At 48.9% G+C, this 22307-nt stretch overlaps 1 protein-coding gene across 1 annotated transcript in view; it reads right to left on the minus strand.

Annotated features, from left to right (window-relative positions):
- The window catches only part of lama5 (laminin, alpha 5), a 79703-nt gene continuing 57396 nt past the window's right edge, over positions 1 to 22307 (minus strand). Inside the window, exons 35-80 of the mRNA XM_070967627.1 lie at positions 21965 to 22166; positions 20658 to 20802; positions 20395 to 20535; positions 19557 to 19718; positions 17385 to 17492; positions 17179 to 17262; positions 16806 to 17036; positions 16351 to 16464; positions 16108 to 16238; positions 15872 to 15952; positions 15245 to 15459; positions 15051 to 15151; positions 14760 to 14943; positions 14373 to 14513; positions 14081 to 14232; positions 13856 to 13966; positions 13524 to 13635; positions 13088 to 13261; positions 12646 to 12842; positions 12452 to 12568; positions 11893 to 12047; positions 11629 to 11758; positions 11307 to 11409; positions 11072 to 11185; positions 10714 to 10896; positions 10468 to 10610; positions 10173 to 10352; positions 9881 to 10020; positions 8220 to 8379; positions 8000 to 8133; positions 7732 to 7897; positions 7264 to 7398; positions 6991 to 7142; positions 6366 to 6498; positions 5527 to 5670; positions 5263 to 5393; positions 5024 to 5182; positions 4532 to 4664; positions 2652 to 2803; positions 2361 to 2553; positions 2108 to 2245; positions 1847 to 2006; positions 1633 to 1763; positions 1373 to 1466; positions 1177 to 1296; positions 1 to 1056 (exon numbers count right to left, since the gene is read on the minus strand). Of these exons, the coding sequence (XP_070823728.1) occupies positions 908 to 1056; positions 1177 to 1296; positions 1373 to 1466; positions 1633 to 1763; positions 1847 to 2006; positions 2108 to 2245; positions 2361 to 2553; positions 2652 to 2803; positions 4532 to 4664; positions 5024 to 5182; positions 5263 to 5393; positions 5527 to 5670; positions 6366 to 6498; positions 6991 to 7142; positions 7264 to 7398; positions 7732 to 7897; positions 8000 to 8133; positions 8220 to 8379; positions 9881 to 10020; positions 10173 to 10352; positions 10468 to 10610; positions 10714 to 10896; positions 11072 to 11185; positions 11307 to 11409; positions 11629 to 11758; positions 11893 to 12047; positions 12452 to 12568; positions 12646 to 12842; positions 13088 to 13261; positions 13524 to 13635; positions 13856 to 13966; positions 14081 to 14232; positions 14373 to 14513; positions 14760 to 14943; positions 15051 to 15151; positions 15245 to 15459; positions 15872 to 15952; positions 16108 to 16238; positions 16351 to 16464; positions 16806 to 17036; positions 17179 to 17262; positions 17385 to 17492; positions 19557 to 19718; positions 20395 to 20535; positions 20658 to 20802; positions 21965 to 22166 (6635 nt within the window). The 3' untranslated portion in view covers positions 1 to 907. The remainder of the gene's footprint in view (positions 1057 to 1176; positions 1297 to 1372; positions 1467 to 1632; positions 1764 to 1846; positions 2007 to 2107; positions 2246 to 2360; positions 2554 to 2651; positions 2804 to 4531; positions 4665 to 5023; positions 5183 to 5262; positions 5394 to 5526; positions 5671 to 6365; positions 6499 to 6990; positions 7143 to 7263; positions 7399 to 7731; positions 7898 to 7999; positions 8134 to 8219; positions 8380 to 9880; positions 10021 to 10172; positions 10353 to 10467; positions 10611 to 10713; positions 10897 to 11071; positions 11186 to 11306; positions 11410 to 11628; positions 11759 to 11892; positions 12048 to 12451; positions 12569 to 12645; positions 12843 to 13087; positions 13262 to 13523; positions 13636 to 13855; positions 13967 to 14080; positions 14233 to 14372; positions 14514 to 14759; positions 14944 to 15050; positions 15152 to 15244; positions 15460 to 15871; positions 15953 to 16107; positions 16239 to 16350; positions 16465 to 16805; positions 17037 to 17178; positions 17263 to 17384; positions 17493 to 19556; positions 19719 to 20394; positions 20536 to 20657; positions 20803 to 21964; positions 22167 to 22307) is intronic.

Here is a 22307-nt window from a genome sequence, read left to right on the forward strand (position 1 = left end):
GAGTTTGTATGAAAAAAACTTTATTTAGAAATACATTTACAATACAAGGGGGGCAGGAGTGTGTGGGGGGGCAGCTTATTCCTTCTGTGGGATATTTTAAAAAGTGGTTATATTACATACAAGCTTCACTCGTGTTGGGTACGGGTTACATTTGTGACGGAGCAGAGACAGGAAACACTGCCTGCGACCTGGATGGGAGCGGACCAATGGGAAGAGGGAACAACCGCCATGTTTACAGCGTCTGAGGTCCTTACATGACATCCTCAGTCGGTGTCAAGATGAATGGTGTTAATTACAGTGACTAGAGACAGGACCTGAATGCACCGTCAAAGGTTAGAGTGACATTTTAAGACGGCTTGGACGCTGCTTCAAAGCCCTTTTTAACTTTAATTTGATCTCTGAACCTTCATTAAGTGGCCTTCCCAGAGGTCCGGTCCTGGTCCCTGTTCCAGGTAACGCTGCCCTCCGTGCTGTGCTGTGTTCACAGTGTACCGACTCAGTAGGTTTTCTTAACGTTGTCTGCTGGAGATGCACGATAAACAACCGCACACGAGATTTACTGGAAAATATTTGGGGCCAAAAGAGAGAAAAAAGATGGCCATTTTATTTATTTTTATCTTTCATTTGTTTCCAAAAGGCAAGAGAAGATCATGTGCTGCCCTTATTTACAGTATACTACAGGCTTTGTTGTGGATGTGTGGCTTCACTCGTGTCAGTGCATCTGCGTGCAGGCAGCTCTCACTGCAGCACAGCAACAAACAGGAAGATAGAAAATATACATTTTTCTGAAAATAGAAAATAAATATTAATATATATTTTTAAATTAGCTACAGTAACATGACGCCCACCACCGGTAATTTGTAGTTGGGGAATGTGAGTGAAAGACTCTGTGTGTGTGTGTGTGTGTCTATATGTGTGGGCAGCCCTGAGTTCCCACAGCTCCGTGCACAGCGAGCGGTTTGGACAGCATGGCCGGTCTGTGGTTGATCGCCGCTTGGCGGATGCAGCCGTGGAAAGCTGGCAGGCCGGCGGGAAGACCGGGAACTGTGACTCCATCTAGTGGACAGAGAGAGGAACAACACGTTACAGACAGGAAACGGCTCCGAGCGCCAAACATGAAGGAGCATCAACACGAGAATTCAACACACTGGACAGTGTGTTGGTGTGTGTTCTCACCTGGTACCCCTCCCAGGTAAACCGTCTGCTTGGCCCCTGCAGAGCGGCTCTGTTTGGGGCCGACGGTGTGCTCGCTCGCTGCATCGACATGGAGCTGCAGGACGTTGTTCTTCTTCACGACTGCGGACGACAAAGCGTCACGACGTCAGTCACGGCAGACAACACAAATAAACAACAACAAGAGAGGTGAACTCACCTGTGATCGTGTGCCAGCGGCCGTCACAGAGAGGCTCTTCAGGAGTGAAGGAGGTAGAGAATTCACCTTTACCGCCGTTTACTGAAACGGTCACCTTCACATGCACACACACGTGCACACACACACACACACGTGCACACAGATACACACACAGTGAATAAATGTTCACCTAAAGTTCACGTAAAACGTTTAAACCTTTTCTAATGCAACACTTCAGAACGTGCATTAAAACACGCTGACGACTGCCGCCGTGGCCTCACCTCTCCCTGGCTGAGGACCAAACTCAGGTGTTGGTCGGGTGACGTCCCAGCATGCAACAGCAGCCCAGAGTCTGAGACGGGCCGAACCTCCAGCTGGATTTCCAGATCCCGACCCAGAACTAAGGACTCATCTGCAGGGAGAGAGAGAGCCTTCAGTCAGGACATGGCGGGACTCAGACAGGAAGAAACATAGAAGAAGAGGGAGGATAAGCACCTATTGCCGCGTGTCCTCCCTGACCGGAGAAATACGCTCCGGGATGGAGAGGATTCTGGAAGCAGGGCACCGTCCCCTGGCTGTGAGCGGGGTTTCCTGCAGGGGCTTCATTCAGCGTCAGGTCCCTGACACAACCGACAAATCCGCTGGAGCCTGGAGCCTGAAGGCAACATGGACACGGTGTCATTACAGCAGGCGAGGAACAGGAAGAGGAAATTACAACAAGCAGCTGCAGCGCGGCGACTGTGGTGGAGGTGTTACCGTCAGCGAGGGCGGGACTCCTCCGACATATAAAGGCCCGGCGAGATGAGTCCTGTCTCCTCCGGGGACTCTCTTGGACTGAGCGCTGATGCCGTCCACGATCAGACTGATCTTCTCTCCTTCACGCTTTATGAACAGCTGAGGGACATGAGGACAGAAGCGGAGCCGGTTAGCGTGTGCACGCCATGATGAAAATCAAATACGTCTATATGTCACTGAGTCACTTCCTGGATCTCCAGTCATGTGACCTCACCGTGTGCCACTGGTCGTCGTTGTACTTCTTGCGGCTGCGCAGGCTGACCTTCCTCTTCCCTCCATCCAACAGAAGCAGCAGGTGGCCGTCCGACACGCTGAGCGACATCACAGCGCTGCCGCGGTGCCCGCCACCGGCGTGCAGCACCAAACCGTCAGAGGAGTTGATCCTCACCGCCATGGAGATGTGAGGCCTGCAGACGCAGAGATCCAGTATGAACGGGCATCCGGCAGACAATCAAACATCAATAACACAAAGGCTGCAGGCTGACTGACGGCTGATCACACTCACATGGCGCCGAGCGAACGAGACGCCGAGTCGAATCTCTGGAAGCTGTTTGTGGAGCCGCTGAAGTGCGTCGCTCCAAACTCCTGATCTGACAAATCAGCCTGACACGACTCCCTGGTGTTACGACTGCGAGATGACGGCTTCTTATGCTTCCCCTGAGAGAGAGAGAGAGAGAGAGAGAGAGAGAGAAACAGAGAGAGAGAGAGAAACAGAGAGAGAGAGAGAGAGAGAGAGAGAAACAGAGAGAGAGAGAGAAACAGAGAGAGAGAGAGAGACAGCCAGACAGACAGACAGACAGACAGACAGGGAGAGAGACAGAGAGAAACAGAGAGAAACAGAGAGAGAGAGAGAGAGAGACAGACAGGGAGAGAGACAGAGAGAAACAGAGAGAGAGAGAGACAGACAGACAGACAGACAGACAGACAGACAGACAGACAGACAGACAGACAGGGAGAGAGACAGAGAGAAACAGAGAGAGAGAGACAGACAGACAGACAGACAGACAGGGAGAGAGACAGAGAGAGACAGAGAGAAACAGAGAGAGAGAGAGAGAGAGAGACAGACAGACAGACAGACAGACAGACAGACAGACAGACAGGGAGAGAGACAGAGAGAAACAGAGAGAGAGAGAGAGAGAGATAGACAGGGAGAGAGACAGAGAGAAACAGAGAGAAACAGAGAGAGAGAGAGAAAGACAGGGAGAGAGACAGAGAGAGAGAGAGAGAGAGACAGACAGACAGAAAGACAGGGAGAGAGAGAGAGAGAGAGACAGACGGGAGTGAGAAACAGAGAGAGAGAGACAGATTTAATATTTATTTTGTGCTTCAGAGGTTTTTTTGGTTTCTGCTGTTTGTTTCTACACTTTTGGTTTGTTTGTTTATTTGTGGCTAAAGTAGAATTAGCTGTGTTTGTAACATTAAACCTCGGCAGCCCAACTTCGGGCCGCCATGTATTATTTTTGTAATACAGAGGTTCCAGCTTGGATAGGGATAGAAAATTGAACACAGGAACTTCCATTGTGCTTGTTCCTTTATTCAGCACAAACTAAAATACTAAGAAAACGCACACACTCCTCAATAACACTGTATCAGTCTGGCCCACAAGGTACTCTAATGTCATTCCAACAATTACAATTAGTCAATAAGTATGACCTTCCAGGGAAGCCTTTTTTCAAATACTTGCAAATTAGGAGTTTTGTTTACTCCCAAATTAAAACCACCTTGGACCCCCACTGTCTGCCATTGAAAGAGTCGCAGTAAAGCACCTGCATGACAGAGGCCAGCTGTCCATGTTTTATGATGTGTTACCAGCAGATTCTAAACTCCCTTTCTTATCTATCTGCATGAAAAATGACCTGCAGCAGGACATCTCGGTAGAGGAATGGGAGAAGACATGCCTTCTGGCCCAAACCCAAACCATTAACACCAGAGGTAAACTCTTACAGCACAAATGGGTGCTCAGGACATATATTACACCAGCCAAATCACACCGTTTTAATCCGGATATTCCTGATTACTGTGACAAATGCACAGGAAACTGGTACCCTGTTCCACTGCATGTGGGAAAGTCAGAAACTCCAGATGTTCTGGAGAGAGGTACTAACTGATTTCTAAACAGACAGACAGTGTTATTCCAATGGAAGCGAGGCTATGTTTACTCCATATTTACCCTGAAGGCTTCTCTGCAAACTCAAAGAAATGCAAACGTATTCATTTCTGTCTGTTGGAAGCCAAACGTGTGATTGCTTTAAAATGGAAAGATAATGAGGGACCTAACTCCAGTCAGGGGATTAAGGAGATGTCTTGCTTATGGGGACAATGAGGTTAGGGTTCGGGTAAGTCTCCAGGAAATGAATGTGTGTGTGTGAATGTTTGTGTGCGTACCTTGGGCTTGTTGCTGTGTTTGGGCTGAGCAGCGACGATCTGCTGAGGTTTCTTGGCAGCGGGACAGTCCAGAGGAACGTTGACGTTTTCTTTAGCTTTCAGTAGGTTCAAAACCATCTGAGGACTAATGTCCCTGGAAGCACATTTTAAACAGAACACACACCATCAGCAGGCTTCACCCCAAAGCTCCTCCTCTTTACACCTGCAGCTGCCTCCCCTACCTCATTTCATTACCTGCAGAGAGAAGCACGACACCTGTGCAGGTAAGTTCAGATAAAACAGCAGCATGAGCCACTTTTATGGATCCATGTTAAGTTCATGGATTCATTATATGAGTAGGAATGATTGTTCTGTTTTACAAACATGTACAAATGTTGATATAAATGTCAATAAATTAAAAAATAACTGTGGGCCTTTTTGTTCCTCCCGGGTTTCCATCATTCTTTGACACCCTCTCGTGTAGAGGTGAATTCATCCTGCCTCTCCTCTCACCTCTTGATGAAAACGTTGCTGATACACCCGGTGAGGTTGGTGAGGCCTTGGTTGGGCGTTCCTCCCAGGAAGGTGCTTCCCTGTGAGCTCATGGCCCTGCTGTCCATCTGGATGCCCTCCTTGATTTTCTCCAGCATGTCGTCTATGTACAAACGCATCCTGTCGGGCGAGCGGTCGCACAGTCAGCACTTTCACCTTCATTACAACTCCATTTGACGTCACGGCTCTGATCATCTTACCCGTTCACGTTGTTGTAGACGGCGACGTAGTGGGTGTTGTCGTCGTTGAACGTCTTCTGCGTCTTGATCTCGCTGTTGCCGGCTCTCACCACCACGTGGCCGTCGTGCAGAAACACCTGACACACTCCGTCCTGTACGCACACATGTCAAGGCGACACGCAGGAAGATGATACGTGAACGTGCAACAGACCGAAGCAGGAAAACATCATGGAAACGCTCATGGAAGGACAGAAAGAGGAAGTGAAAAGCAAACAGGAAGTGGACCTGATCGCGGTGGTAGAACATGAGGCCCTCCTTCTGCTCGGATCTGAAGCTGAAGCTGGCGTAGAAGTTGTTCCTGAGGCTGGAAATGTTGGTCAGAGCCAAGTCCAGGTAGCTCTGACCGGAGAAATGAGCCTCACGAGCCACCTACACACACACACACACACACACACACACACACACACACACACACACACACACACACACACACACACACACACACACACACACACACACAGTCCTCTTTACTGAGCGGTTTGGGAGTTAAGAAGCTAACGTGTAACAGTGAAATGAAAGGACGACGAGAGGACGGAGAAGCTTCGCAGGTGATGATGATTTACAGGAAAGAGTTTGTGCTGGTGAACCAGGAGTTTCTGCATCAGCATCAGTTCTGTTTTCAGTCATTAAACAACATTTAGTCAGCAAAGATTCATCTGTATGCAGACGACATGTTTGACTACACTGCAGTTTACCCACTGAAACTAATGCACAAACATGTTTAACTCTCTCCAGCAGTCCAGCCATTACTCTCATCCACACTGCATCATCTCTGGTTAAATAAAGTAAAGTTAAGGAGCAGCTTTACACAACAGAAGGAAGTTTTTCCTCGCCACTGTCGCCAAGTGCTTGCTCATGGGGGAATTGTTGGTTTCTTTGTAGATAAAAGAGCTTGGTCTGTACCAGCTCTATATGGAAAGTGTCCTGAGACAACTTCTGTTGTGATTTGGCGCTATACAAATAAAATTGAATTAAAATTGAACATCACAAAGTGCTTAACAAAAAAATAAAACACCGACAGCAGCAAAGACAGCGGCAGATGTCTGAGCTGAGGGTTTTCCTACCAGCAGGTCGCTGTCACAGCCGAAACTGACTCCGGAGCTGGTCATCCTCTTCAGGTCGATGTGAGAGTTCTGGGCCTTGACGTTCCTGAAGCAGCCCTTCAGAGAGCCCTGCTTCGAAAACAGAGACTTCAACCTGAAAGGAGACGGAGGCAGAATGATCTTCAGCAAGTTTGAGGCAGAGAAACTCCTCAACGAGCTCAAAAACACACAACTTGGACACGTTATGGGCTTGTTTACACATCAGATAGAGAGCGACACTGTGAGTCATGTGACGATGACACCTGTGGTCACCTGACGAGAGGAAGTCCAACATTTACTCTCCTGTCAGCTCTGGCTGAAGAAGAACTGCTAACTCTGTCCGTCCTCTGTTTGGTGACGCGCTCTGAGTTCATCAGAGTGAACACAACAATGAAAGAGGCTAAAAGAGGCTAAAAGCTAACTCTGTAGCTTTATCAGCAGGAAGTGTTTACCATCTTTGTTTAGCATGCTAATGTGCTAGTTAGCAACAAACGCGAAGGACAGTCAACAGCTTTGCGTGTGTTTGGTACCTGATGATATTCACCTGCACCAAATTTCACGACGTGTGTGTGTTTACGTGTGTGCGTGCGTGTGTGCGTGCACTCACTTGGCAGGCATCTTGTTCTCAGGTACTCCTCCCAGGTAGTAGCTGCCGCTGAAGGAGGGGATGCTCTCGTCGAACTGGTGGGTGTAGAGGCTGATGCGGTTGTTTCTCACCACGACGCGGTTCGGGCTTGAACGCAGGATGATGATCTCCAGCTGCACGGTTAAAAACAACATGTCAACAAGCAATCAGCCAATCGGCCGATTCCCCCGGCTGGGATCTGACACACGCAGACGGTGAGGAAGGCGTGGGAAAGACAAAGACAGGAAGACGTACAGCTTTGGGGTCGGCATCGCTGATCTTCAGGGAGTCGGATGAAGCATTTTTGGGCGTGAGCTCCACCAGATCGCCGCTGAAGTCGTAGAAAACCTTCAGCCGGCCCTGAAGCACCGCCAGACACAGGAACTGATTCTGATGGAGGACGGAGACACGGACATCACGGTGAGACAACACTGATCAATGCAGCAACATCTGATACCTGATCAATAGTTCTGAAGGTGAAACTGATACTGATTTGAAAGTTAAAAAAATATAATAACTATCAGTCAAAACATAAACAAACATAGAAATAATAACAATAATTATAATATACCTTATATATAGAGTGCCTTTCAAACAAAAGATGCACCACAAAAACATGAATAAATATATAGAAGGTTAGAAAATGTTGTAATAACTAATTACTTTTGAGGATGATGAATGAATGAATGAATGAATGAGTGAGTAAGTGGGTGAAGGCTTTACCCCATTTTGCAGCAGCAGCAGGACTCCGTGGTGTGACAGCAGTTTGACTTCCTGTTCAAAGCGCTGCATGCGACCTGATTCGTCGGTGAAGGTGATCTGGGCGTAGCCGGTTCCATCGAAATATGCCGCGTCATTCACCCAGGCCTGAGTCAGCACTGGCTTGGACCTGGTTTCGGAAAAGTTCAATCAATCGAAGGAGAAAAATATCTGATGAGCTCAGAAAAACGAAAAGAAACACACAGCGACAGCCGACAGTGTGTGAACCGACCTGCCACAAGGTTTGTCCAGGGTGGTGTTGACGTTGAAGATCTTTTCAAAGTTATACAGACTGAGCACCTCCTCGTTGAGCGTGTCCAACTCGATACAGCCCTTAAAGTTCGGCAGAGCCAGCGACGAAGGCGGCTAAAAAAGAGAAGATCTTAGGAGCTGAACTATTCTAGAGTCCATCCACAGAAAGGATGATTTCATGCAAGGCTCCATGCACTTACTTTGAAAGTACCCGGGTATCCTCCCACATAGAAGACCGTGTCGTTGGTCAAGAGGTTGAGCAGCCCCTGATCTCCTTCAGCCTCCACATAGGCTTTGGTGACTCTCTGGTCCCCCTCAGTGGCTTCTGAAGATATGGACGTCTGACCATACTGGAGGATCCTGCATTCAGACAAACAGATAAATGCACAGAAGAAGGACAAAATACATGAGACACACAATGCAGCGTAAACAGATGCATGTAAGCAGTCACAGAGGCTGAAGACAGAAGTGTAGACATGAGCACAGGAAGCTTTGATGGCTGAAAATCTTCACTTACATAATGAATTACATTCAGTTATGGTGCTTCTGCAACAGGACTGAGAGCCGACTACACTGGTTCACCTGTAATAAAATGGCGTGTGTGTACTGCTTAAATGGTTTGCACAGGATCCAGTTCTTATGCCGAATAATTATGACACAAGGGTCAGAAACTGGACAGAAAATGGACTTACAGCATAATGTACACTCTTAGATCAGGATAAGGTTTCCAGGACCTAAAAGAAAAATTTGGTCCACAAAATCAAGATCACTTTAGATATTTACAAATCAGGGGTTTTATGCGGCTGCACGGTGGCGCAGCAGGTAGTACGTGTGCCTCACAGCAAGAAGGTCACCAGTTCGATTCCCAATTTCTGTGTGAAGTTTGCATGTTCTTCCCGTGCATGCGTGGGTTCTCTCCGGGTACTCCGGCTTCCTCCCACAGACCAAAAACATGCTCATTAGGTTGATTGGTGACTAAATTGTCCTTAGGTGTGAGTGTGAGTGTGAATGGTTGTCTGTTCTGCGGTCGACTGGCGACCAGTCCCGCCTCTCGCCCATTGACAGCTGGGATAGGCTCCAGCAGCCCCCCCCTCGGCTTCCCCTGCATGGGAAGCAGAGGGAGGTTTCACAGTGACAAGCTCCCCCTCCTGGAGAGAATTCAGCTGGAAAAACGTGACTCGATTCTTTCTCTCGCAGCACAAAAGTCCAACTATTCAAATCAGACTGCATGTTGGAGGTCCTGTGGGAATACTTCAGCAATCACTTTCATATTTTTTGGAGCTGTCCCTTCTTGGTGTCCTGGAGGCTGTCTTTAAAAGGAAAATGTTTCTGAACTTCAGAGTCATGTACCTGTGTGATCTGGATGGACTTGAATATACAAAGCGGGACAAATACCTTTTGAGTGTGTTGTTAGCGAGGTGTAAAAAGGCTGTGAGCAGAAAATGGATTAAGAAAGACAAACCGACGATAAATGCGTGGATCGATATAATTTATAATAAATATGTTATGGAGAGAATTACACTCAAACTAAGAAACCAAACTGATATTTTTGAAGAGAATTGGTCAAAATGGCTCAGTTATGTGTCACATTTAAGACCTGGTTTCATATAGATCACAAAGATAAGGTCAAATCCTTTAATAAGAAATGTTTTTTCTCTCTTTACAAGTAGCATCTTTATATTGTTATGTATGATGTGTTTCTGCTGACAAATCCTCCCCTCGTCATGTTTTGGTATCTTTGTGTTGTATGTCTTTGTGCCCAGCCGGCACATATGTGTATGTTACTAAATGAAAATTAATAAGAAGTAAATAAAAAAAATAGAACAGCGTGTGTGTGTGCGTGCGTGCGTGCGTGTCTCACCTCTCCAGCACTATGCTGTTGAAGTTTCCATTTGACTTGACGTCTTCAGGAATCAGCACCTCAGCAGTTTTTCCTCCAAGGTTGAAGTACCAGCGCAGTCTCCTGCCCACCAACGCCATGCCCAGGAACTCCTTACTGGACTACAAACACCAGAGACCGTCCAAAGTGATGAACTACAAAAACCAGCACTGCCTCCTCCCCTCAAAATCTGAGCCAACTCCTAGAAACCCTCTCTGACTCATCACCTACGGAACAAAGAATAAACTTTGATAAACGCTGCAGTGACGCTTACGTCCTTGTTGCCGAGGTAGAAGACAAACTGCTGCGTGCCGTCGTCCTGCCGCCGGGCTCGCGCCGCCTCCGGCAGAGTGACGTAAAACTTCAGGGAGGTGTAGGCGGCCAGGTCGGCCAGGTTACCTGGAGTACGGACCTGAACCCCGGACGCCCCGTTAAACTTCACCGGAACAGCCACCTGGAGGGAGGAGGGGGAGGAGGGGGCAGCGGAAACATGAGAGGTTGCTGGAAGAAAGAGGCCTTCATCCTTCAGGTGGCAGCTTGTTATTCTCTCCATTCTTTCCCGCTCGTACCTTGCTGGCGGCATTGCGCGCCTGCTGAATGAGCTGGCGGATGCGGCTGATGTTCTCCGAGATGTTTGGCATCTGGGCCGAGTGATTCTGCAGTTTGTCCAGCTTCTTCATGAGCAGAGGAATGGTCTCACCCAGCGTTTGCACTGCAGAGACAGACAGGGAGAGAGTCACCTGAAGAGCCTCACCCGCCGTTCTCATGTCACCCGACGTCCAAAGCTGGAAACACAAACATTCAGAAGCTCCTACCCGTCTTGTTGGCCTCCATCAGGGCGTTGTTGATGTCTTCGTTGGTGGTGTTGGCGTCTCCGTAGGTCTGCTGCCATTGGTCCAGCTGCTCCTTAATGGGGCGCAGGGCGTCGTTGACTTGTGCGGCCGTGGTGTTCGCCTGATCCGCCGCTCGCTTTGCGTCATTGATCTCCTGGCTCACATCTGTTTACCGAAGAGGAAGACGGACGGAAAGAATTCAGAGGATGAATCCAGTGAATGTAAATCTAATGGTGTGTGTGTGTGTGTGTGTGTGTGTGTGTGTGTGTGTGTGTGTGTGTGTGTGTGTGTGTGTGTGTGTGCATGTGTCCGTGCGTGCGTGTGTGCTGAGTGTCCGTACTGGTGGTGAAGTTGAGGTTGTTCTGGACCGTCTCCAGATCCTTCATCAAATCAGCCTGTTTGGTTTTGGCGTCGTCCAGTCGCCTCTGAGCGTCGTCCAGCTGCAGCTTCAGGTCTGAGCAGCGGAAAACCAACAAAAACCAAAAGGCCTCAACCACTGAAACGTCTGAACGAGTCTCCTGCTCTCTGCTCTGAATGCATTCAGTAACTTCAGTGACGTGAACGTGTGTGTTTACCGTTGGTAAGTTCATCGTTCAGCTTTTCAACCTCGTCCTTCAGCTCCAGACTGTGGTTCCTCAGAGAATCAGCGATCTGACCGAGGTCCTGGTCCTTTATGTTCTGAACACACACACACACACACACACACACACACACACACACACACACACACACACACACACACACACACACGCACAGGCACAGGCACACAAACCAATATTACAGGCCTGAGACAAACTAATAATTTAAGGCTGTTGAGGTAGTTTTAATTTAATTTGTTTCATATACAGGAAGAAGTGTGTGTGTGTGCATGTGCGTGTGTGTGTGTGTGTCCTGTACCTCCAAAGTGTCATTAGCAGCCTTGTCGGCCATCTTGGCAGCCTCCTCCGCCTCCTTGATGCTGTTGATGATCTTGTTATAGGCTTGTGTGACATCCACGAATCCCTCCTTCTTGGTTTCTGCCACCAAACTGCAGACAAACGACGACAACGACGCAGAATGTTGGTCTGATTCATCGTGTAACAGGAACATCGTTCGTGATGCAATTCACCGGCTGAGTTCGGTCACCGCAGCGCTCAGCACCAGGCTGAATATACGTCTTACCTGGACAGGTTCATGGCTAAAGCGTTCAGCAGCTCCGCATGTTTCTCTGCTTCCTCCACCAGCGGGATCTTGGAGTCGACCCAAGCGAAGTTCTGCACTTTGTTGGCCAGCGGCGTCCTGGCGCCGTCCAGCTGGGCCGCCAAGCGCTCGTACTCCTGAGAAAGACTGAGTGTTAAAGAGGCAGGTACCGTCCAGCCGCAACACCTCCAGTTTAAATCCAGAGAAGGACGTTTGTTAGACGTCTTCACGTCCATCTTTACTGATCCACATCACACAGGAAGAAATCTCTCTTAGTCATTCAGTCACAGTAACTGTTACCTTCTCATACCTGCAGAGAGTAACATGCGTACACTGAGAATAAGTTAGATTATTAACTCAAACATGTATCATGCGATGCCAAAGTCACAAACTGTGCAAACAAAACAAACATGGTTGAACTTGCAGACACACTCGCTGCGGCAGCTTCGGACAGTTTCCAGACACTTTTAATTAAAATAAGACATAAAACCCTCCAGGTGTGCTGCAGGTGTTTCCATTCTGTGTTTTTGTTCGTTCTGACCTCTTTGGAGTCGTGCAGCATGGACAGCAGGTCGTTGACCTGAGCAACGTCGTCTTCGGCCATCTGCAGCTGCTCGTTCACCTCCTTCTGCTTGGACAGCAGGTCGTCGATCCTCCTCTGCGGGACGGACAGACAGAGTCAGCGTGGCTGATCATGGCCGTCCTCCACTCCCTCCTCACCGTCTCCCTGCTCACCTTGTTGTCCTCCAGGGTTTTCTCGTTGACGTTGTTGATCTCGGCCGCTCTGGCCGTGTTGTTCACGGCTTCGTTCAGGGCGTCTCGCAGGTCCATCATCTCGGCGTGGAAGCGGGTCAGACGGTCTCTGATCGCTTTGGCCAAGTCGTTGTTTTCTCCCTGACGGCCTGCCAACTCTTTGTTTACACGCTCCAACACTGGCAGAGGACATAGAGGACACAGGGGACAGAGAGGACACACAGTGAAGGAGTCTTCCTCACTGTCAACACCCGCACTGCCAAAACAAGAGAATATTCTTCATCTGCACTCTTCACTCATTTGTCACACGTTGGGCCCAAACACATACAAAACATAAAACTGTTCAGACTGAAGCAGAATTCATAAAACTTCTGAGTGTTTGGGAGGACGTGTTTTTATGGATCGTCTACATGGACAAACGTACGTTTCTCTGCCTCCGTCTTCTCCCTGTCAGCCACCTTCTTCTGCCCCACACAGCTCCTGTACCTCATCTCCCTCAGCATGGCCTGCACCTCCCTCATCTTCCTCTCGCGCTCCTCGTCGTCCTGATCCGCCTCCGTGACGTTCAGAGAGGAGCGGTTCGCCATCTGCAGGATGTCTGTGGAAAAATGAACGCTTTGGTTTAGACGGCGGCTTCTTCCTGTGCTTCTTCTTGTTCTGTTCATCTGTGGGGAAATTTAAGAATCTGGAACCTTTTCTTTTAAAAAAACTTCTCTCCACCAGCTGCAAAACATACTTGTGAGGTTTCTTCTATAAAGAAATCATTCAGGTTTCAGCCTCTCATCACGAACAGTCCGTGTCACAGTGTACGATTAAGGCTTCGTGTTTTGCTCCAGTGGACTCGCTGTCCTCTGTCCTACCGTTTATGTTCAGGGTCATGTTGTTGATGAAGGACAGCAGGTCTTGCGCCCTCTGGTGTGTGTTGGCGGTACTGTTCCCCAGGTCACCGACCCTGTCAGTCATCGCTGCGGCCTGAAAACACAACACACAACACTGTGAGCGAGGAACAGGAAACCTTTTCTCAAAACTTCTAACACGAGGAAACCATGAAGGAAAGGCAGGTGTCCCCAGGTGGGCTGAAAAATGAAGACTTCAACAATTATCAAAGCATTGTCTCATGGCTTGATATTTACAGAAATGTTCTGAAAACACAGTAAAAAGGTTGTGCGTGTGTGTGTGTGAGTGACCTCACCTTGTCCTGCAGCTCACTGATGTCATCATTGATATTCATGATCTCAGCGTCCAGCGTGTCGGCCCGACTCCTGCTGTCATCCAGCGTACTGTTGTAGTTCTCTATGGCGCGCTGGAATCATGGGAAAATGAGTTCATTTAAAAAACTTCAGCAGGCTGGAAACGTGCGTGTGTGTGTGCGTGTGTGTGTGTGTGTGTGTGTGTGTGTGTGTGCGTGCGCACTCACAGCCATGTCCTCCACAGACTTGTTGAGGTTGTGCAGCTGAGCCCAGGCCATGGAGCTGGCGTTCAGACTGCTCAGCTGATCGGCTACTGAGCGGAAGTTGTTGTTCATTTTGTCCAAATCCTCCAACAGGACGATGACACAGCTGTCGCACACTGCAAGACACACAAACCGTTTTGTCTTGTTGGAAGCTTCCTGATATTTTGTTCCTCCTTCAAACACAATTAATTTTCAGTTTGTGTGTGTGTTTGTGTGTGTGTTTGTGTGTGTGTGCGTGCGTGTGTGGTTCACTCACGTTCACAGTGCACGCCGTGCTGGTGGTCCACAGGGACGCTGTATTTCTGTGAGCAGGTGTCACACTGTTTTCCCGTCATGCCGTCAGCACAGCGGCACTCTCCTGACCGGGGGTCACACTGACCTCCTCGACAGTCGCACTCTGAGGAGGTGATAGAGAGGAGTTTGATAAAACATGTCGCCATGAGCATGTGCGTCGATGTCAGACTGACTTGAGATGGACTGGACAGTCTGACTGAATGAAAGTGGGCGCTGTGAATCAAACTGAGTGTTGGTGCAGATGTATGGAAGCGGTTATGACGCCTGCTGCTGCTAATGATGCCTTCAGGTCTTAATGTTGCCCGTTAGCGCCCATCATGGCGTCTCTGCGTCTCAGTGCGTCACTCACTCTTGCAGCCGTTGGGTCCATAATCCCAGAATCCCGGAGCGCACTGCCTGCAGCTCGGCCCGTTGACCCCAGGCTGACAGGCGCACTGGCCGCTCTGAGGGTGACATGGCTGGAGGAGAGCCGCGGAGGCGTCGCAGTCACACTGACGGCAGCCGGCGCACGAGTCGAAGCCAAACGAGCCATCCTGGAAACAGCAGAACAGCTTCAGGTGGAGGCGTGAGGCGTGAGGGCGACCGGCCGCAGCTCGCCAGCTGGGACGACCGGTTTGGAATTATGGCTTCAGAGACTTACCACACAGCGATCGCAGCGCAGCCCAGTGACTCCCGCCTTACAGCGACACTCTCCGGTGTGAGGGTCACATGACTCGCTGCCACATGGAGAACAGTTGCATTCTGGGTGAAAGAAAACAGAACACGCATCCAGCTGTCACTAAGCTGAGGGACTAATTGGATTCAATGGCTTCTCTTCACTGAAGACGAACTCACTGGTGCAGTTCTTGGCGGTGATGGCGTCTCCGTAGTAACCAGGTGCGCAGGTGTCGCAGTGGGGCCCGGCCGTGTTGTGCATGCAGCTGAGGCACTCGCCGGTCAGCGGGTGGCAGTCGGTGAACAGCATGTTGGGGTCCGTGTTGCCGTGGCAATTGCAAGGCTGGCACCTGCTGCCGAGCACCATGGGGTTGCCGTAGTGACCGGGGGCGCACCTGTGGTAGAGGCCGATATTTGAGGACGCAGCAGAAAACGGTGCTTATGCAGGCATTTTGGGGACAATCTGACAGCAACACGTCTGTTTCAGACGGATGAAATGAGCTTCGTCTGTCTCTGCAACACCGAGTGAGCAGATTAAAACCAGCAGCAGAATAAAGTGCACGTATTAAATTTGTTCTAAATGAGTCCATCAGTGACGTGTTTGTATTAAAAATGCGCAGTGGGGATGGGGGGGGGAGAAAGCGTGCACCCTTTATACCACTGATGAAGCTCGTTGCGTACTTTTACTTCCTTACTGCCTCTGACAGTGCAGTATATTTACTTGAGTAAAGGATCTGAATACTTCTTGTCCCACTGATTCACTGCATGTGGAGTACAAACACACACTGTGCTGAGGAGGTGGTTTACCTTTCGCAGTGCGGCCCAGCGTAACCCGGCATGCACAGACACTGCATCCTGTCGCTTTTCTGCACACAACCCTCTGCAAAGCTACACACACACACACACACACACACACACACACACACACACACACACACACACACACAGGAGGAGTTATTATTATTATAACACATGAGAAATCAGGGGTTTGTCAGGAGTCAGAAGACAGAGAGAGCAGAGAGACAGAGGAAGACTGTGCTGACTTGTTGGACGGGACCCTCAGCGGGCAGGGACAGCTGGAGCAAGACACCGCCTGTCCGTCAAGAGTGTTGTTGCCGAGGAAACCCCCCTGGCACCTCTCGCAGTGGTCACCGGCGGTGTTATGCTGGCAGCCCTGGCGGTCAGAGAGGACAAACAGTGAGCGGTGGTCCTGGAGGTGACCATAAGAAGACGGACAGAAGGCTTGGTGTGCGAGCGGGAAAAGACTGACGATCACAAATTCTCACCACACAGATTCCAGATCCATCCAGACACTGATCAGAGTGTCCGTTACAGTTACAGGGGACACACTTCCCCAGAAACAGGCCGATGGTGTCTCTGTAGTAACCTGGAGCACATTTCTGGAGACAGAAGTGAGAGGAGGATTATTGACAGGCATGACTTCCGTTGATCCTGTTCTGGATTAACGATCAGTGTTTTTGTCCATAGAATGGCAGAAAATAGCTGCAAAAAAAAAAAGTTTTGGACAAAAGATGGTCCAAAATGTTCTATTTCGATGCTCTATCGACTTGAATAACTGATTGATTACCAAATGTTTCTGTTGAAGCTGTTCAGGTTCAGATCTAAACTCCTTTCAGCTGGTTAACAAATCAAACGCACCCTCTCGTTTCTCTGCACACAAAACGTTTCTTCAGACTGATTTAGGAAAAAATAAACTGGTCAGTCTGTGCACGTCCCTCACCTGGCACGAGTCTCCCAGGTAGTTGGCCGGACACATGCAGATCTCCACGTTGTTGGCATGGCGACCGGCGGGCAGGTTCTCGGCGCCCTCCAGCACGGCACCGCGAAGTGACACGGAGTGAGCCGACTGGGAGTGCAGGGCTCGGATCTGCAGAGACTCCAGACCGACCAGGACCATCATCAGCTCCTCCCTCGAGACCGAGTTACCGGTCTGAGCGTGACGGAAGCTTCCCTGTGAGGAGGAGGAAGAGGAGGAGGAGGAGGAGGATATCACATATCAGCAGCTCTAGAGGGCGACTCAAGGTCACCAACTGATCACTTCATGTTGCTGCGACAGAATATCTCAAACAAGCCGTGACAGAAGGAGAAGTCACCTCCACCATGTGAACTATTCCCAGGTGAGGCTCCTCAGGTGAGGAGTACTCCCTCTCTATGAACACCAGGGTCATCTGGTTCCCCTGCAGGAGGGCAACAACAGGAAGCGTGTGACTGCTGTGGAACAGATTTGTTTTGCATTTTGCCTGTTTGTATATCTGCGTGTGTGACTCGAGTTTCCGGCGATGTCTGTGTGTGTTCGTACCTTCAGGATGATGTCAGGCCTGGAGGCCTCTGCAGGCAGAGACAACACGTCTCCCCTCATGGTCTGAGTGTGGAGACGGTACCTGAGATAACCTCCATAGGACGAGACCTGGATGGGAGTTAATGAGACGAAAGGCAAACATAAGAAGGGATGAAGAGCAACGAGGCAGAGGACAAGATAACAGGGCAGGTTACAGAGTGACAGACAGTGCTTTGATCTCACGCTGCTGCTGCTGCTGCTGCTGCTGCTGCTGCTGCTGCTTAATCCAGACAACAATGGATTACATTCAGAGCGTACAGTCGAACAGCAACACGATCCAGGGCCTGTGCTTTGATTTCTATGGTAACCATGCAGGTTTTGGCGAGGTTGACATTTGAAGCTGCTTCACGGAGCGGAGCAGGACTCAGTCTGGGATTTAGATCTCTGCAGACTCATGCTGGCTGAATCCCACATGAAGGCTGTCCACTCAAACATCTAGACGAAACAACGATCTGTATCCGAACGCCTCGTCTGAGCCTCCGGATCACATGAGGGACGAGTCAGTTCACGAACACAAAGGGGAAGTTAAACAGAATAAACTGGAGAACGCAGCCACAGTATGTTCCACTCATTTACAGATTCATAAATAATAACTTCATAATCTGACGGTCACATTCAAACAGTTTCTCATTTAAATCACGATTTTGCTGATTCGGCTGTATTTTTGGGGTTTCGCACAGCTGCTTGTGTTCAGACCACACTTAACATTTGAGAAGCCTGGCTTGTTTTTTTCCATCGCCAGGAGCCAGGAGCTTAGCTTAGCTTAGCATAGCGACTGGAAATGGTGAAACAGTCTGGTTCTAAAGGATTCTTTAAACTCACACGTCATGTCTGGTTTGTTTAATCTGTGTAATTATGGGTTTATTGGGGGTTATGTGCTGATCCAGGCTTGATGATTCCTCGGCTTGCAGGCTTCATGCTAAGCTAACCATCACCATGAGAGAAACATCACCAGCCACAGGTGTCGTTGGGCATCTTTCTGTTAAACATCTCTCTGAATAACAGAAGATTTTTGTTGAGTCATGCATTATATGCTGCTGGTTTTTTCAGGGTGAGTATGTGTCAATGTTTAAGTTGTGTGTGAGATATGTGCCAGAGGGCAGCAGAGGGTCCCAAAGGTGAGAAGAAAAAAATTAGTTGTTATATGTTAGGTTTTTTTCTCTCAACACATGAGATTGATTTGATTGATGACGTGGATCTGAATCTGTTTAATTTGCGTAGGCTAAGACAGAGAGCTGATTGTATGGTTATGATTATGATTTAAAGTGTTGAAACGGATTTCTGTTTTTCTCTTTTGAGGTTATCAACCTGATTTTGATTCAACAACAAAGAAAAAGTCAAATAAAAGACAGGACTAAGTTGAATTGAATTGACTCCTGCGTCCTCTGTGCCAAGCCTGGTCGAGTTCAGGCAGATGAACTCTTAATAACTCGACAATTATCTTCGGGACTCTGGTTTTCTATGTGTAGCATCCCTCAAACTCAGAAAAGTCCAACCCCGAGGAGCAAAAGGATGATAATCAAATCCAAACTTCCTGTCTTGGATGTCAACTTCGACGCCCTGAATCACTCTCTCTGGCCCTACATGAGCCACGTTTGTCGTCTCCAGCTGGTGAAGCCAGCTGTTGGCACCCATGAGAAACACCTCAGTCAACCTTCAACGAGTAAATGCAGATTCATTAGGCAAACAGACACCAGCCGCACACGTCCAGCCGTTTCAGGAAGGCTTAGAAACTTTCAGGGTAAGTTTCCAGCGAGCTCAGTCTGCCTGATCATGTTGAGCTTGTTATTACTACCAGTGATCGTGTTGATACTGTATGTAATGGAAATATCTTGGTCTGTTTACTGAAGTCTGAGTGCCAGCGTGTTCAGAAAACTGTCAAAGGTTGATGCCTGCAGCACAAAGATCCTCCCGTGATGCAGAGAAACTCCAGTTCATGCATGTTCTTCACGCTGAGAGGCTGCACAGTGAGAGCAGCGTGAGCGTGTCGTTCTGCTCTGCAGTGCAACAGAAATGCTTCTTGCTACCTCGTCTCTCTACCATCGTTACATTTGTGTTTTCATGCTGTTTATGTATTTACCCACTGGCCTCAAACGCCCCCTGCAGCGACGAGTGAATAACGTGAATCCTCACCTTGTCTCCCAGGTAAGTCTTCGGCGCGTGCCAGTGGAGGTCCTGGTAGACGTCCGGCACGTCGCTGAGGTCGGCCTCTACGAGGTCTTGACCAGGATACACGGTGACCGGTACTTCCTGTCTGTCTGCTCCGAGCAGCACCCAGCCCTCCATGTTCATAATCTACAGGAGAGGAAACGATGGACGACAAGAGACGAGCGAAGGAGGGCGAGAGAGAGGAGACAAAAGCTGTCATCCATTCCAACGCTGTGTTTTAACATGAGCAACACGAGAACATCAAATGTTTGGCAGCGGCACACGAGAGTAAAGCATCAGAAGAAATATTAAAAGGTACCAAAACTCAGCAAGAGTTGAATATTCACTGCTAACAGCGAACAATCAGCTGATCGACAGGAAACAATCAAACATTGATGAATCGTTTCGATCACTTTTCAACCCAAAACATGGAACATTTACTTGTTCCAGCTCCTCTACTGTTTTATATTTTCATATATATGATATGATATATATAATCGTTAAACCTTTAAACTCTGGGAAACTGACAGTTCTGCCATTTTCAAGACAAAACAACAAATCTGTGAATTAAGGAAATAATGTGCATCATAATAACATTTGGGACAGCTGGGAACAACAAGGTTGGAGCATCAAGAACCAGCAGAGTCTCAGTGGATCGGAGTAGAAGCCTGAAACATTCTTCAAACTGCTGCAGAGCATAATTAATCTCTATTTTTTTAGGATGTGAAATCTAACAGCAGAATCTTCTTGAGCTGATCTGAGGACAGAGTTCAATGAAAGTCAGCGAGGTTTACTAAAGGACAAAATGGACAAACAGGAGCACCTCGCGGCGTCTCTTGTCGGAGCTGCGGCAGCGGTCAGTGGCTCCGAAGCAGAAGCAGCTGGTGCAGCCCTTCGGGTTGGTTGGGTCCAAGTGGAACGTACCAACTCTGCACTGATCGCAACGAGAACCCTGGACGTTCTCCTGCAGGTGGAGGAGACGCAGCAGGTTAGCGAGCGAGTGCGTGACGTGTGTGTGTGTGTGTGTGTGTGTGTGTGTGTGTGTGTGTGTGTGTGTGTGTGTGTGTGTGTGTGTGTGTGTCCCACCTTGCAGAGACACTGTCCTGTGAAGGAGTCACACACGTCCTCCTCAGTTCCCGCCTCGTTGCAGTCACATGGCCTGCAGTTGGGGTAACCATAGAAACCAGGAGCGCAGCGGTCGCACTGACGGCCGACGACGTTGTTCTTACATCTGGAAACAAAAACCGTTAACGTTTGAGAATCAGTGTGTGTGAAGGAAGAAACGAACTTCGACCTTCATGTGCTGAAATTCATTAAATCTCACAGGAGATTAAATCTTTATTGCTCCAATTATCCATCACAAATGACTGAATAACCAGAAATATTTAGACTTGTTGAATCGACACACTGACGGCTGTCTGTGTGTGTGTGTGTGTGTGTGTGTGTGTGTGTGTGTGTGTGTGTGTGTGTGTGTGTGAGGTGCTGGCAGCCTTTAGGCAGAGAAATATTTTCACCTTTACATCCTCGTCTTGTTTGGACAAAGCTGACACATTCCTGTGTGTGTGTGTGTGTGTGTGTGTGTGTGTGTGTGTGTGTGTGTGTGTGTGTGTGTGTGTGTGTTAGGCAGGAATGACAGGGATTTCAGATCCTGTGAATGCCTTGATGTTTACAGCGAGGCAGATGATGGAGGGAAGCAGTGACAGGAGGAGGAAAAATGACGGTTCAGAGGACAGAAAAGACATTTATAGAGACAAAGAGTGCATCGCACTCCTTTAAATATAAGCATTCAAGTTATGTTTACAGTAACATCACAGCTGTCAACGTAAAAGATGCTGGCAGCCGTCAGACGTGTAGAATCTCTGAGATGTGTGTGTATTGGCAAAACTGCGTCAAATGAGGCCCTTCATCATGATATATAGACCGACGAAGACGAGGACAGACTGCTGCTGTGTTGTTGGCAGTCCTCTGGAGAGCCACAGCTGACTGAGAGAACGTTTTAAAAGCTGCAGCTTCCACACAACTCAGGCAAGAGATGGCAAGAAAAGCTGGCCAAACACAGCCAATCAACGCAGAGAGAGTCAGGGCCAAGATCATGTCAGCAGCCCCAACGGGCCAGAAGTAACTGCTGTCTTATTTCCAAACGGGGGCCTGACGTTTGAGAGCTGAACTTGCTGAAACAGAAATCTTGTTTTCCATGACAAGGTGGGGGCAGCAGATGATTCATGACTTCTGAGGAAATCTGAACTGGGAGGAAATGAGGAGCAACTCTTTCTGATCGTTTTATTTTCTGACAGCGGCAGGTGGATCTGCCTCTGAGCCCCAGCCAGAAACAACGATCCTGAGGCACATCAGCGAAAATCAATCATCGCCTCCTCAGTCCTGTCTTGTCGTACCTGCACTGTCCGCTGATCGTATCGCAGTTCACATCGGGGGACACGATGCCTGACTGAGAGCAGTTGCACACCTCGCACCCGACCACCGGGTGGCAGCCAAACGCCTGTGGCTCGCACTGGGTGCACTCTGGCTGCAGGGTCCTGGGAGGGCAGATGCAGTCTCCGGTCACGGGTTCACATAACCTCGTACCACAGTTACAGGCTGGACAAAGGACGAGAGGGATGAAGTTAGTCACAGACAAACATGACTATCATCCTCTGTGTCAGGAAAACTCAACCGACGCCCTGAACGCACGCATTTCAAATAATCTGCTTTGTCGAACTCTGCGAGGAAGAAATGATG

This window comes from Chaetodon trifascialis, chromosome 8 (genome assembly GCF_039877785.1).
Source record: "Chaetodon trifascialis isolate fChaTrf1 chromosome 8, fChaTrf1.hap1, whole genome shotgun sequence".
NCBI lineage: Eukaryota > Metazoa > Chordata > Actinopteri > Chaetodontiformes > Chaetodontidae > Chaetodon > Chaetodon trifascialis.